The following is a 15,266-nucleotide window of genomic DNA, read 5'->3' as shown; positions in this document are numbered from 1 at the left end:
TGTCTAAGTTAGACTTTAATATATTAGCACCCCTCACTTCACATGGGTGTGACTTTTTATTTATTGTAGCCAATTCTTTTTTTTACACCCTTTTCTCCCTAATTTAGTATGCCAATTAATTGCTCCCCACATACATTTTCTGTGTTGCTGTTTCACCCTACTGACTCACCTGCCACTAGTGATGAGGACGTAGGGCCTTCGTCCTACTCCTCCCACTCAACACTCGCTGCTGACGGGTGCTGCCCCGGCCCGTAGGAGTATGTGCAATGGCCAATATCACCTTCCCAGCCTGCCTTCCCTCCCCTGAACACGGGCCAATTGTGTATGCATAGATGTCCGACAAAGCCGCATGCACCGTGGTGGATTCTAAACTCTTGAATTTTATTGTAATGTTAATAAAAATGGCTTTAGCTTGTCACTGAATGTTTTCCCTCACCTTTTCAGGCTCCGTGAAGTCTCAGAGAAACTCAACAAATACAACTATAACAGGTGAGCCCTTGTTGCTATGGTGACCAGTTATATGCTGTTTTGTTCAAGAATGATGTGCCCAAAGAAGACAATCCTTTTTATTATCTGTTTTATTTGATGCCATGTTGATGAATTTAATATATAGGACCAGAATGGAAAACTAGTCCCTAGGTCTTTTTAGTGTTATCCTTTTAGCCTTAATTAATGTCTACTGTACCATGTGCTGTTTACATTTCTGACTAATAAAGTATTCAATAAATCAATCCTCTGTGTTTTCCAATGTAGTCATCCACACCTTAGTCTGCTGGAGCAGGCCACTCTGAAACAATGTGTGGTTGGACCAAACCATGCTGGGTTTCTCCTTGAGGTAATCCTACATGTAACAACTTTTAATCAGAATCACATCATTCTATTGTGGGAGACTATGTCAAATGATGCTTTACTTAGGTTGGCGTCGTTTTGCCAGTGCCTCACGGGTAGGTCTAGGACTCTAGGTGATATGACTTCAAATCATTATAATGATTATTTCAGGCTTTTGCCTCGATTGCGAATTTGCGACTAATGAACACTTTTTATAATATGAAAATGGATTCACAGGCTCACAACATGACACATCGCATCTTGGGATGGGGATCAAGAATCGATCAATTAAATTGTCAGTGAATCGAACAGCCCCGCTCTGGAGTGAGCTCTTGAGATGCATGTCTCATAATAATAGAATGATGGGATTCAGGCTAAAAACTTAAAAGTTTCCCTTTAATCAAGAAAAAGATATGTTACACAGTCATTGACCTCTGTATGTTTCTTATCTGGTCCATGACTGAAAAATAATGTACTGTTACTGTATAGAGCACCGAAGTCCTGACGTAACTCGCTCATCCCTTCGATTCCCCTGGTTCGCGGAAGTAATTTCTCTATGGAGAATAACATGAGGTGATCTTAATATCGTCTACTATAAGCGTTGTGGTCCAAAAATAAACAAGCTGTCTCTGCGTTATTGTCAGGGAGGTGTCTCTGTATCGTTTGCAACAGTCAGTCACTCATATATGATACAGTCTGCTTCTAGCGGAAATCTAACTAATTCAGCAGCAGTAACATTAGCGTTTTCTCTCAGTCAGTTGATTCTTCATATCCATATGAGTGAAGCGGCCGGGGTGACATGTTTATTTTTCAAACACAGTTCTTATATGAAGCAATCTAAAAATCCTCCTATGGCGTTTTCAATGCAACTAAACAAATACATGAACCTGGGGACTGACGCCCTCTACTGAAAGTGACGTCAGACTTCGGTGCTCTATATCAACAAGGATTTGTTCTGGTTCCCAGCAGCACCACATTCTGGGCATATTTTGGTATATTATAGCTTATTCCATAGTTGCATGTTTATAATGTGAATAATTTGCAAGGTTTCAACTTGCAAGGGGTTGTCTCATTCATTACCTCCAAGGCTCAGTAACATTCTTATCACAGAGTGTGTACACAGAGTTCAATCATACACACCTACATACTGAAGACATAGGATTTGATTCGTTTTAGTTTCATGATGTACGTTATGGCATTTTCTCTGCTCCAAGTGCTTTTCAGTGTTTTGCCCATGCACACATTCTGGTACACTCAATCTGAGTCAAGTCTTTTGACCTTTTGCAAGGTAATGTCAGGCTTGTCAGAAAAAAAGCGATGTTCAAGCCAGTGGTAGAACTGGCTTCTAAATGCATGTTAAGTCATTGCTGAAAACGTGATTCTGGCAACTATATGTTGTTGAATTGTGGAGTTACACCACTTAAAATGTGTTTATACGATATCTGATTTATATATTTGCGGGTGGAGCTGAAATCATCACTTGATGGAACTGTAACCATGATGTCATACTGTAACCATACTTGAGTCACTACTGTGCTGTTATCAAACCAAGCTATGGCCCTATTAATACCCCTGTATAATGGGCCCTTCACACAGGGCGTGCTGGTGGAAACTTGCATATTGGCAGCCATCTTTATTTATTTTGTATTGCAATGACGGTCACTTGAGCTTCATTGTAGCCAGAATTTGTACTTGTGTGAAGCGTTGAGAAAATAGCCGATCTACAAACTCACAACGCATTCTGTCGTTTGACAGAGCATAAATTAGGCATTGGTCTTTATTGTGGCAAATGCAAGCAACACTACAACACAAAACGACTTAAGGGAAAGGCAGTGATCAGAAGTTCAGAACAGACATCATAGTCATGGTGTTACACCACACGACACACACTTCCAGAACCCAGGGCCATTCTGAGAAATCAACACGGTGAGCTTCAGGGGACATGCCCCCAGCGTCCAGACCAGAAAGAGCTACTGCTCTACTGTACTGTGTTTTATCATGATAAAACTACTTACTTGACAATATTATTAATCATACAAATTTGGCTGCTTGGTTAACAAACACATTATTCTATTAAGGGCATGAGGTGTGACAAACTGAGAATACATAGTGCTTTACTGTTGGGTGTTGTTGAACAGCTCTATAGCAGATATTGCTACCGTTACTGTAGACTAGAGTGTGATTCAGTAACATGGGTCTCCGCTCTTTAGTCAAAGTTTAGCTCGGCATACCTATGTCAACCAATTAATCCAATCAGGAAGGGACTCAATTTTAAGTGGTGAAAAAAAGAATGAGACATTTAATTTCCTGTTTAATTGAGTGATATCTGAATTTAGAGCTTTAACCTTTTTAACAAAGAATAACTTAAAGCACCTTTTAGGCTTTCAATTCGCTACCTTTAACATCTAAATGCACCAAAAATGATATCTGTTTCAGGATGGGCGTGTGTGTAGAATCAGCTTTGCTGTCCAGCCAGATCGCCTGGAGCTGAGCAAACCGGACGGCAATGAGGGGTGAGGGACATCTTTATGTTGTGCTTCTTCCCAGAAATGGGTTTTATATCTTGTTTCTTTTGGAAGAGAGGGTACAATATGTATTGAACCTGGCATGCTTGGGCTTCTGGTGGCTGGCTGCTGTGATTTGACTTTCACACTTGTGTCCTGAGTTTTGATCATAAGATAGATATATATATATATGGCATGTTTTTTTTTGGTGTTTAGACATGTATCTCGTGTTGTGTGCTCAGACTTTTTGTTTTGTTTTATTTACCTGCCACAGGCAGTCAACCCATATCGGATTTGGATCGGTGCTTAGACTGGCGTACTCGCTGATTCCGATACGACCAAATAAGAGCATATCAGATCAGACATGTTGCCGATACTGGTATCGGGACATCTCTATTCTAGAATAATACACACTTTTCCTATCTATTCACTGTGATATTCAATTGTGTATACATCACAGTTCTATATAATTGGGCAGTATATCTGCTCTAGCATGTGGCTGGCTGTTGGAATGAAATAATGCTTCAGTAATCTGTTGATTATGAAGCAGAAGCTACTTTTCAAGATGTTTTTTTTGGCCAGTCTTACATTATTGTAGGAGCCAATGCCTTTTTACCAATAGGAAAACATTTCCCCCACTCTGCTGTTCTTTGGGCCAAACAAAAACTAACTACTAGACCACCTACACTAGAAAAAGGCTTTTGGGAAGTCATTTATATTGCTAAATATCTGTGTTATGTGTTTCATTTCTTTTTATGGAATGCTTTTCAGTAGTTGCTAGGGTTTGTGTTGGCTGTGACGTTGAGCATGTCTTTTTGGTGAATGAGTCTTTGATAGCCCTATACATGTTGCCAGCAGAGCAGCATCCAACAGTGATTTAAAGGTTTTTTCAAGGCCTCTCTAGCTGTTAAGCATGCATGTGAAGGCTGTAGACTAATGGAGCCGCCTGGTCTAAGCTTTTCTGCAGAGCACATGTTTTGTTGCCTGGCACAAACTTTCAAAAGAAAATGAGACGGTTTCAGATGGTAATAGCTTTGCAGTCAGCAGCATTGTGGGTTGCCGGGAAGCCTATGGAAAAGAGCACTACAGATTTTCAAATGGGAAAGTTTGACATCTTACCAAACAAGGCATACTCTCTTTGTACTCTCTGAAGAATAACAAACAAAAGTTACATCGTATGCTCCAGCTTGTTCATTGCATGTTTAATTTGTGTTCTTTATATTAACTTATGAATAATTCAATCCCCTGTTTTCTCTGTCCTGCAAATGGATGAAATTTACATGAATGCACTGTTTTGTTGGGAACAGGGCTTGACATTAAGGTTTGTCCGGGACAAGTATTAAATCTTCCCTGACAAGGGCATTCAATTTGTACTTGTCCGTTGGACAAGTGACTCTTGGTTTAGCTTTTTCTGTGACGCTCATTCCTAATCATTACCTTTACAATATTGTTAATAGCCCTAGAATGTCTGTAATCTTACATACATTTCATGTTTTCCAAATACAGAATACACAGCCATATATCAGTCCTATCAGAGCAGTTAGCAGACTGACCACGTCAGAATGTAAACTTGTAGTTTACATTCGCGATAGAGGTGTAGTTATTTCACTTATTAGGAGAAAGCAATTGCATCCCCAAAACCACAAGTTCTATGTTTTGGAAGAAGGAATGAGTTGCAGCCAATTCAGATTCCCAAGGGTGTTGCCATGCTTGTCTCCAAAAAAACCCTAATGTTTCACAATTTAACATTCAAAAGAAACCAAGCCCAAAAATAATGTGTGGGGTGTAATTGACAAAAACATCTTGCGTTTTTATTTAAAGTTTTTTGTTTACCTATATTTCTTTGGTTCGTCTGTGTGGGACCTTTGTAGGTCTGTAACCGATCTCCCATCTTTTGTTTCCAGTTCAAAGTTGAGCAGTGGTTCAGGGACAGGAAGAAGCTCCAGGCCAGGCAGGACTAGTGATCCTCCCTGGTTCCTGTCTGGCTCTGACACACTGGGCAGACTGGCAGGCAACACCCTTGGGTAAGTTCTGGCAGGGTCAGCAGAGGGAAAAAAAACCCTCTGGTCCTGTAAGGTACAATGTGTAGAGCATGGCAATAAAGCTGCGATGGTTAGGGTTTGTTTCCCAATCATGGGGCCAATGATTATAAACCCACAGTGGACACTGAGACTCCATAAAGTGGCAATGATCTCTAAATGGGGAAACTGGTTTTCATATTGATGTACTGCTGATGTAAGACGGAACATGAAATCTTTAAGTGGAGGTTTAAATATGAAAATGTATTTCCAATGCAATTCTAAAAAAGTAATTCAAGCTGTTTTCTGTTTAAGTTATCTGGCCCATATTTGGAATTTGCAGCCATATAACTGCTGTGTTATGTTTAAAGTCTTGCTATTATGAAACCTCTTGAGTGTACCCTGTTCTGTCTCAGCCAGCTGTCACAAGGCTAAATCCCAGTGTACACAGATGTGTGTTTGAGTTTCTCCTGTTAGTCAGATGGTTTTGTTGGCACACTCATCTGACTGGCCTTGTGCTGTATGTAACAGGAGTCGCTGGAGCTCTGGTGTAAATGGAGGCAGTGGAGGCGGTGGGAGTGGAGGCGGTGCAGGAGGAGGAGGAGGAGGAGGAGGAGGAGCAGGAGCAGGTGGCAGCAGTAGTGGAGGAGGAGGAGGCAGCGGAGGAGGAGGCAGCGGAGGAGGAGGTGGGGGAGGAGGAGGAGGAGGAGGAGGAGGAGGAGGGGGCGGAGGTACCTCGGGCAGGTCCTCGACAGCGGCCCGTGACTCTCGTCGGCAGACCAGGGTTATCCGCACTGGGAGGGACCGGGGCTCAGGCCTCCTGGGTAGCCAGCCTCAGCCTGTCATCCCAGCCTCTGTCATCCCAGAAGAGCTTATCTCCCAGGTACAGGTTTCCACATTATTAAACATAGTTTGTTTTCTTTAGGCTTTTTTATATTGTTTTATTACACGTTTCCTCCCTATATAAACATTGCTTGTATGTTCAGTGAGGTTTATTTTGTTTTAATTCAGTTTCCCCATTAGACGTATAAACATTTGATTTGTTTGTGCAGTTATAATATTTATTGGACCAAATGCTACTATGCCTAGCCAACAATTGATTTCCAATACAGATTAAAATTAAACCTAGTGTATAGACGAAAAAGCAAGTAAAAGAGTAACGTTGAGCAGACTAACATCAGTCACTGTAGTTCAATGTAGTAGAAGACCTGCGAGTTTACACTGCAGATATGTCGTCTCCGCCTACAGGAAATACGTTTGCTGTGACCATGAGACCGGTTTCTGAATTAGTCTATACATGGAACACTTTCTACCTTTCTATCCTTGCATTGTATAATTTCAGACTCATGTTCTCAGAGACATGTTAGTCTTGTACTCGCATGACACCTCCACTGAAATGAAATGCCCTTAATCTCTTTTCAAACCCTAGCCTCTGTGTTCTTGCTGCTTTTGTAGAGCTTAGGAGATGGACTAGATGAAGGCAAGATCACAATAAAAATCAGCTCAACTGTTGGGAATTCAAGGCAGCTGCTATCTTTACTTATGGGGTTTTACTGGCTTTTCTTTTGTGTTTTGCAAGCTTGTGGAGCAAAATTGCTGTTCGCAATGTTTTACGATGTGCTATGAGCTTGTAGATTGGCTGTTTTCAGCTGGAAGATATTTGATGTAGAGGGAGACCGCTGGGAGACCATGGCCAACAAAGTATAGGGCGTAAGTGTTTAATGTTATGTCAAGGTTGGAGTGCTTATGTTGGGTTCCACTCGCTGCAGGCCCAAGTGGTCCTCCAGGGTAAGTCCAGGAGTGTGATCATCCGGGAGCTCCAGAGGACCAACCTGGACGTTAACCTTGCAGTCAACAACCTGCTGAGTCGTGATGACGAAGATGGTGATGATGGAGATGATACAGCCAGCGAATCCTACCTGCCTGGAGGTTTGTTTGGAACTTTATGAATCATTTTGGGGAAATTTGTTTCCTTACCTTTGGGTTATGAAAGCAACCACAAGCTAATTTCGTCATGTATTAAAATACTTGGATGTGAAATTTGTATTACATAGGAATATGCTTATTATGCATTTAAAAATGTCATCTTATTTCTTTGTTGATCAGTAGATGGTCATTTCCATCTAGAATAATTATTGGTACTAGACCTGTACGTGCCCATCGGCCTACTTGGGAACGATGCAACTTGGGAACCTAATAATACCCGTTGTCAACTTGTCATAGCACCCGCATCTGTCTGTGTCTCTTTTGTGCCCACACTGTATATGGAGATATCTGTAGTATGCAATACCTGTTGTCATAGCACCCATTTTAACTGTCTGTCCGTGTCCGACATGGAGATCTCTGCATCTGTCTGCCTGTGTGTGAAGAGTGTAAACTGACTGAAAAGTAGTACATCATTCTTGAGTTATGTGCATTACAACCGTACATGCACGCAGACACACACACAGAGACATGGTGCATTTATAGTAGGATACACCAGACCTGAACAACTAATAAGAAAATATTATATTCTTTCTGTGTTTATTCCTTGTAGAGGACTTGATGTCCCTGTTGGATGCTGACATCCACTCGGCTCATCCCAGTGTTATAATCGATGCTGACGCCATGTTCTCCGAGGACATCAGTTACTTTGGCTACCCTTCTTTCAGACGATCCTCGCTGTCCCGCCTGGGATCATCCAGAGGTAACCCATCAACTCTGACCAGTGAGGAAAGGCAGGAACATTGCGATAGTGTGTTTGTTTTGAGGTATTTGCGTGTGTATGAAACGGAATGGGGCAGTGGTTGGTGGAAGGGATGTCATAAAGGTGCTGATTGTTAATTCCTGTGTGTCAATTCTGTTTGTGCAGGGGGAAACTGTAAACAAACATCCTCCTGGGAATTTGTCCAAATTGGCAGATCAATATAATTTGTTTTTAGAACATGCGGACAAAGCATGTCAAACTGACAGGCAGATTTATCAAAGAAATAAAAATTAAAGTGACCAGCAGGCTTATTAGTTGAAGTGGTTAACATCTTCCATTGTTTATTTTATGCCTGATTGTTTTGATGTAATGAACCAAGCTTGTATCATACTGTCAAAGTAATATCTGCTGAATATCCGCCGGTGTTACACAGAAATTGGTGATTGACACATTTGAAACCAGCAGATGCTGTTTTAATAGTCATCATTAATCTGAAAACCAGCCTGTTCACCCAGGATACATGAAACGATGAATGTCGAGATTTCATGCAGCCTTTGCTCTTGAAGTCACGAAACAGAGCACTGCATTCTCAGAATTTAGTTGTTGCTGGGCCATGTAGCTTTTTCACTGCGGTGGTGATAATTCCATACCATGACAGCCCTAGGCCCACACTTTATACACATCCCTCCATTTTTCTGTCTTACTGATGGCTCTGACTGAATTGTGCATTAAGACATTGTTACTTGGGGTTTTTGGTGTGTGTTGTCACGTTTAAAATGTTTATTGTATATTGCCTGCTTGCACTCGCTGACTTATTTGTCTGCATTAACTGGCTAGTTCTGCTACATCCCATAAAGTAGAGGGACAGGAACATTGTAAATGGTTAGTTGATAGTGGGACGGTTATCCCTTAGCCTGGAGGGATGCTTGCACAGATTATTAATGAAAATGACATGCAGTATTTGTTAGTTTACAATTTGAATAGTCAGTTGGAGACCCCTCAGTCGACACTCGGCAGAGTGTTCCTAAAGTTAAAAAATATATACAGTATATTTAAAAGTGGACAATTGGGTCTAGAAATATGATTACTTTTTCAATCAATCAATAGTTTTGCTTTTAAGTTTGTTTTAAATGAAACTGGACTTCCAGTAGGTCGACTTACCTTAATATTAACTTTAACTAATATTAGAAGTTTTAAACAATGTCATAATGATCTATTTTGTTGTCCTGGTGCTGGTAGGAAATGAACAAAACATGAACAGCTGGAATAAACGCATGATCTTGGCTAAAAATCATGCGGTTGTTGTTACACAATGTGTGTCTTTCATATTAACTTTCGACCGCTGTTGCAGTAGTGGCAAGCTGTGTTATCTCATGCTGGCTACAGTAGCGTAGCGGTATAGAACAAAACGGTCTACTAGGTGCTCTGATCAGGGTTTTTCTCCTGACGCCTGATCGGTCGATAACGATCACCAATTGGATGATACATTTAGCAATTGACTGCCTTGGTTTGCCGGTTACACACACACACACACACACACACACACACACAGTAACAGTTTTCAGACAACAGATGTTCATAAAGTGTTTTGGAGACGACATTTTATGTTGTACATGTTGATATATTTATGAACACATTAGTTTAGTTAAGTCAAACTAGGGAACGAAATTTGTAGTTTGCCCTTTCTCCAATTATTTTACCTATTTCTTTTTTATGTGAAAGTTTGTTGTGTACTGCATGACTGTAGTACATACTGTGAGCCCTCTGAGAAAGGCCCGCTATGTCTTCCTGTTTTATCAGACCCTAACAACTATTATGGGAGAAAAGAAAACATGCCTAGCCCACTCTTAAGCACACATGCATGCCTTTTTTCTGTCTATCCACTTCCTCCTCTACCTTGCATTTTGACATGCGAGTGTGCAGAATTTAGATTCCCCACTCTCAATCTGTAGTTTAGTCATTTCTAAAAAGAAATAATACAAAATCAATTTCTATTTCTCTATCTATCTACTCTTAAAATCTGTTTACGGGTCTTTCCCAGAGAGTGGCTTACTTTTATCCCACTGGTGTGACCTTATTGCATACCAGTTCTCCTTCTCCCCTTAGAGCGTGACTCAGAGCTGTTGCGTGAGCGTGAATCAGTGTTGAGGTTACGCGAGAGGCGGTGGTTGGATGGGGCCTCGTTCGACACAGAGCGAGGCTCCACCAGCCGCGAGGGTGAGCCCAGCCTGGACAAGAAGAGCATCCCGGTGCAGAGCCCCGTCTCCTTGGGAGAGGAACTCCAGTGGTGGCCTGACAAGGTGGGAGTATAAGGAGGAGCTATGGTTATACACAGTGCTGTAGTTTTGTTGATAAATTGTGTTAAATGGATGCTACATGTTAGTGAATTATTACACTCATCTCCTGAAGCCAGGTTTTGGATTTATTTCTTTATTTTTGAAGCCAAGATTTGGATACGTTTGGAAAGTTTTTAGCAACACATTTGACAGAGATGTTGTAATTTACTCCTAATTACTCCCCAGGATGGTGTGAAGTTTGTAAGCATTGGGGCCTTGTACTCTGAGCTGGTAGCTGTCAGCTCTAAAGGAGAACTCTACCAGTGGAAATGGAGTGAACCTGAACCTTACAGAAACACACAGGTGGGAGAATTTTATTATGTTTTGGCAGAATGATGCTAACACAATTTAGTGAAGAAGAGTAAGACAAATATGAGGAAAAAGCAATATCTAGGTACTAAGACAGAGGCTGGTTATATGCCCTAGGCCAGACCTATTTGATTAGCCAGAGATTGTGTAGCTCTAAATGTGTAGAAATTCTTTCTGAGAGATGAAGCGGTATTTTACTCCAGATGTCTGCCTGTATTTACTGAACTCTTCTGTATCCTGCAGAGTCCTTTGACCATATGTTTGGCAGTCATCGTCAGTTGGCTAGGAAGCACACATGGCTTAGGGGCTGATCTCCCTTTATATTGAAGAGTCGCTGATTCAGTTCTTCCTGTCATTTGTCCCCACAGAACCCTTCTATTCATCACCCCCGTGTCTCCTTCCTGGGTCTGGCTAATGAGAAGATCACTCTGTTGTCTGCCAACAGCATCAGAGCCACCATAGCCACAGAGACCAACAAGGTAGCCTTTTGACGTAACCAACTATGATTATGTTTATTTAAAAATGTTCTGATCTGCTGTCTGATCTGCCTTTGTGTCCTCTACACTGATCCTTTAATTCAAGTGTATGTACTCGTTTGTGCTCTACAGGTAGCGACCTGGGTGGACGACACACTGAGCACGGTTGCCTCCAAACTGGAACACAGCGCCCAGACCTTCCCTGAGCTGCAGGGGGAGCGCATTGTGTCCCTGCACTCCTGTGCTCTCTATACTTGTGCCCAGCTGGAGAGTAGCCTCTATTGGTGGTGAGTAAGGACATGGTTTTGTTACATAGCTAGCCTGATGAGAAATGTAATTGGCCCAAGACTGGGGGAAATGCATCTAAAGGCAGCTCCAGACGGCACAGACAGTCGGCTGTCAGCCAGTTTGAAAGCGCCGGAACCCGATGATGAAGAACTGAGCATGTTCAGTCGGTTGCCGACCTCGGGAGCCGTCCGTCGCTATCCATGTTGTAGTGATGAGGGGCTAATATACTCCACTGTAGAGTGGATCTCTAGTCTGCTCGTCATGTTTCAGGGCTGACTACTGGTGTAGTGTGAACTAAATACCATATTCTCAATCGCAACTCTCAATTCCTTTACCAATAGATCAACTCCAAAGCTAGCGTGAAAATGCTACCAGTGTTTTGTTTTCGTTGTGTCTTACAGAGAGGTTGCCTGATTCTGTGTGTGTAACAAGCAACGAGGTTTATGAAAACAAGTACTAAAGTAGCAACAACTTTAACCACTTGATTACATCAGCCATTTAAATAAATAAAAGAATCGCGAAAGCTAGTCCAAATAACCAACTACACTTCAGAAACAAGACCATTAAATCAATCACAACAATATATTTACGTAAGCTATTTTACAGGAAAACTATCCCAAAGTCGCTTATAATAAGCAGAACTGACAACACTGCAAACTATCTGCCGACTGGTTTGTGCTGATATAAAAAAATGCTAGTCTGTTGCAATCTGACTATTTGGTGTGGAAGGGCCTTAACCTAGATCTAGAAAGCAATTATCTCATGTTGGCCTATTATTGGTTTCATGCTGTCTGAAACCGATGAGTCTTTGATCCCTTATTATTAACTGTGTAACTGTGGCCTTGGAATAATTTCCCTTTTATTTAGGCAGTAAACACTGAAGAATTGCTAGGTCAAAGCCATGTTTTTACAATTCACTGGTTGTATCCACAGGGGAGTTGTGCCTTTTAGTCAACGGAAAAAGATGCTTGAAAAGGCCAGAGCCAAGAACAAGAAGCCAAAGTCCAGTGCTGGCATCTCCTCCATACCCAACATCACCGTGGGAACACAGGTAAAATGGGAGCAATGCAATACTTTTCAGTAGTTGTGTTGAGATGTTTCCTTTGTTGGTGTTTCTAGTCAGGGTCCAGGCTCAGCACTTCACGAAACCATGTTGCTGGCTTGAATTTGACATCCTATTGTTTTGTTCCTTCCTTAGGTGTGCTTGAGGAATAACCCCCTCTATCATGCTGGTGCAGTGGCCTTTTCTGTCAATGCTGGGATCCCCAAGGTGGGCGTTCTGTTGGAGTCTGTCTGGAACATGAATGACAGCTGTAGGTTCCAGCTGCGCTCGCCAGAGAGTCTCAAGAACATGGAAAAGACTACAAAGACCCAGGAAATCAAGTAGGTACCCCTATAATGAGCAAAAATGGATTTTGCTTAGGGTTGTCCCGATCGGATCGGGTGATCTAAAATTGGCGCCGATCACGTCATTTTCAAATGATCGGATTCGGATCTATTTCAAGTGCAACATGTCTGTAAAACGCTTCTGAAATCAATCTGGTGCAGACTAGTTATAGACATTGGATCTGTTAACACTACTGTGAACAGAAGTAGTGAGCTGAACAACTGAGCCCCAGGGACCTTGTCTAACTTGGATTGATGTTCTTCTGTTAAGCCTCTTTTTTAACATAACATTCATCTTTTTTAAATGACATCCATTAGTCTCTGCTTGCTCGCTTATTGGCCCCCTGTATGGTTCCCATCTTCACTCTACAGGGCTCGAAATTAACTTTTTTACTTGGTAGCACTGGTGCTCCCAAATTCAGAATGAAGGAGCACCAGAAAAAAATTAGGAGCACCCACCAAAATTTTACGAGCACCAATATGTAATCGATTTTTTACATTCATTATTATTACACTTGTAGCCTACAACAGTGGTTCCCAACATTTTTCATGTCAAGCACCCTCAAATTGACACTCATTAGCCCACGGACCCCCATTTGAAAATATATGCCAGGGACCCCCATATGAGAAGATTTTTACGGCTCTAGCAGTGATTTTCAGTTATTTACATTTCAAGGACCCCCAGTTTGACCTGAATTAGGCTACCGTTCCCCATTTCTATCTCTGGGACCCATAAAATCAAAGTTAATTTAACTGAGTGTACAAATGTACAGTGAAATTGGTTTACCCATAGTATGTAGTATACACTCTCAGAGTTTCAGACCCATAAGGGTCCATTTGGTTCCTAACTATCATATTTAACCGAGGACCCCTAGGGATCCCCGGACCCCACTTTGGGAACCACTGGCCTACAAGCCAGTTGGTATGAGATGCTATTTTTGTGGCAATAAACCAGTTGAAAATATAATTAAATTCTAAATACTGTCTCTGCTATAATTTCTGAATGTGTAAATGGCTACAAAACCCTTTGTTTTATGTAGGCCTGCTTTTTGATTGAAGTAAAAAAATATATATATATATATGTATATATACTGTAGTGTATATATTTATGAGAAGTTATTTTCATAACGTCATCATAAATGTGTGTGTGTGTGACTCCACACATTCCATTCAATTGAGCCCTTTTGTTGTCTCTCACAGCTGAGGACCTCAGGTCCAGCTGATGTTGATCACCCAATCAGTCCACGGACTGACGGGAGGTTAGAGGAAGTAGAAGAAGCCAAGGAGATATTTCTTTAAACAATCATAACTCTGGACAGGAATGGACTAGGAACTTACTTTTTTTTTTGACATGCTCAGATCTTTATGCTCTACAAGTTTAAATCATCTCGCGGGACGGAACCGGCCCGCGACACTTTCGGTCGCGATCGTTTTGGTCGCACTACAGTAATTATATGCAGTAGCACTGGTGCGCCCAGTTATATTTTGAGATCGCACAGATTAAAATTCAGGCGCATTTGCGACCAAAATGGTCGCTATTTCGAGCCCTGCTCTACAATTTTTTTTGGAAGCAAGTTGTCGTATAATGACATTGTGTTTATACTGTGTTAAGCTTCGATAACCTTGGATAACAAATCTAATAATCCTGTTTCCTCCCCCACTTAGAACGGAGAGTAAGCCAGACTTGGTGAAGACTGAAATGGGTCCACCTCCCTCCCCAGCATCCACCTGCAGTGATACCTCTTCCATTGCTAGCAGTGCCTCGCTGCCCTACAGTATGTCATCCTCTCTCTCCTGCACTCTCCAGCTCTGTTGCATTCTGCCTTGCTGTCTCACAGACACAGAACCCACTTTCTCTTCTCTTTACTCTCCATGACTCCTTTGACTTTGAAACAGATGGCACACAGTTTATTTTCTCAGCTTGTACTGTACACCCAGCCAGGTCATTTCACATCTGTTTGTGCTGTCAGTTGTTCTTTTACCACCTCATCATGTCAAGCATATGGCAAGGTGTGGATATTGATATTGAGGTCTTTAGTGCAAACTTTCCTTGCTTAGCCACATTCCAAAGTATAGCTTCGAAAACAATTGTATTTTTCTTTACACATGATTTTACTCTTCTATACTCGTACACAAGATGTAACAAATAAAAACACTTTGAACCTAAATCATGCATTATATGTATTGCATCAGCTCAGCTGTTTGAATGTGGTGAATGGTGTTTGCATGTCCCACCACTAATCTGTGCTGGACATAATGTTGTACTCTGCTTACAGAACGAAGGCGCTCCACCCCAGCTCCCAAAGAGGAGGAGAAGGTGAACGAGGAGCAGTGGCCTCTCAGGGAGGTGGTGTTTGTGGAGGATGTTAAGAATGTCCCTGTAGGAAAGGTTGGTGGCAAATGGATAAACCTCTGTCTAAGACATGCAAAAGTGC

At 41.7% G+C, this 15,266-nt stretch overlaps 1 protein-coding gene across 8 annotated transcripts in view; it reads left to right on the top strand.

The window, feature by feature from the left end:
* The window catches only part of ubr5 (ubiquitin protein ligase E3 component n-recognin 5), a 40,858-nt gene that overhangs the window by 3,400 nt on the left and 22,192 nt on the right, over window positions 1-15,266 (top strand). For 7 of the 8 annotated variants that reach the window (XM_080769015.1, XM_080769020.1, XM_080769019.1 and 4 more), the window contains exons 2-16: window positions 445-489; window positions 754-835; window positions 3,265-3,341; window positions 5,237-5,356; window positions 5,882-6,233; window positions 7,120-7,279; window positions 7,887-8,036; window positions 10,125-10,336; window positions 10,559-10,675; window positions 11,050-11,160; window positions 11,290-11,444; window positions 12,379-12,496; window positions 12,644-12,828; window positions 14,497-14,606; window positions 15,108-15,220. In XM_080769015.1, the coding sequence (XP_080625141.1) occupies window positions 445-489; window positions 754-835; window positions 3,265-3,341; window positions 5,237-5,356; window positions 5,882-6,233; window positions 7,120-7,279; window positions 7,887-8,036; window positions 10,125-10,336; window positions 10,559-10,675; window positions 11,050-11,160; window positions 11,290-11,444; window positions 12,379-12,496; window positions 12,644-12,828; window positions 14,497-14,606; window positions 15,108-15,220 (2,107 nt within the window). The remainder of the gene's footprint in view (window positions 1-444; window positions 490-753; window positions 836-3,264; window positions 3,342-5,236; window positions 5,357-5,881; window positions 6,234-7,119; window positions 7,280-7,886; window positions 8,037-10,124; window positions 10,337-10,558; window positions 10,676-11,049; window positions 11,161-11,289; window positions 11,445-12,378; window positions 12,497-12,643; window positions 12,829-14,496; window positions 14,607-15,107; window positions 15,221-15,266) is intronic. The other variant, XM_080769017.1, reaches the window with a different exon arrangement.

Source organism: Protomyctophum bolini (assembly GCF_963924005.1).
Source record: "Protomyctophum bolini genome assembly, chromosome: 7".
Taxonomy (NCBI): Eukaryota; Metazoa; Chordata; class Actinopteri; order Myctophiformes; family Myctophidae; genus Protomyctophum; species Protomyctophum bolini.
This window is presented reverse-complemented; position numbering and strand designations above follow the sequence as displayed.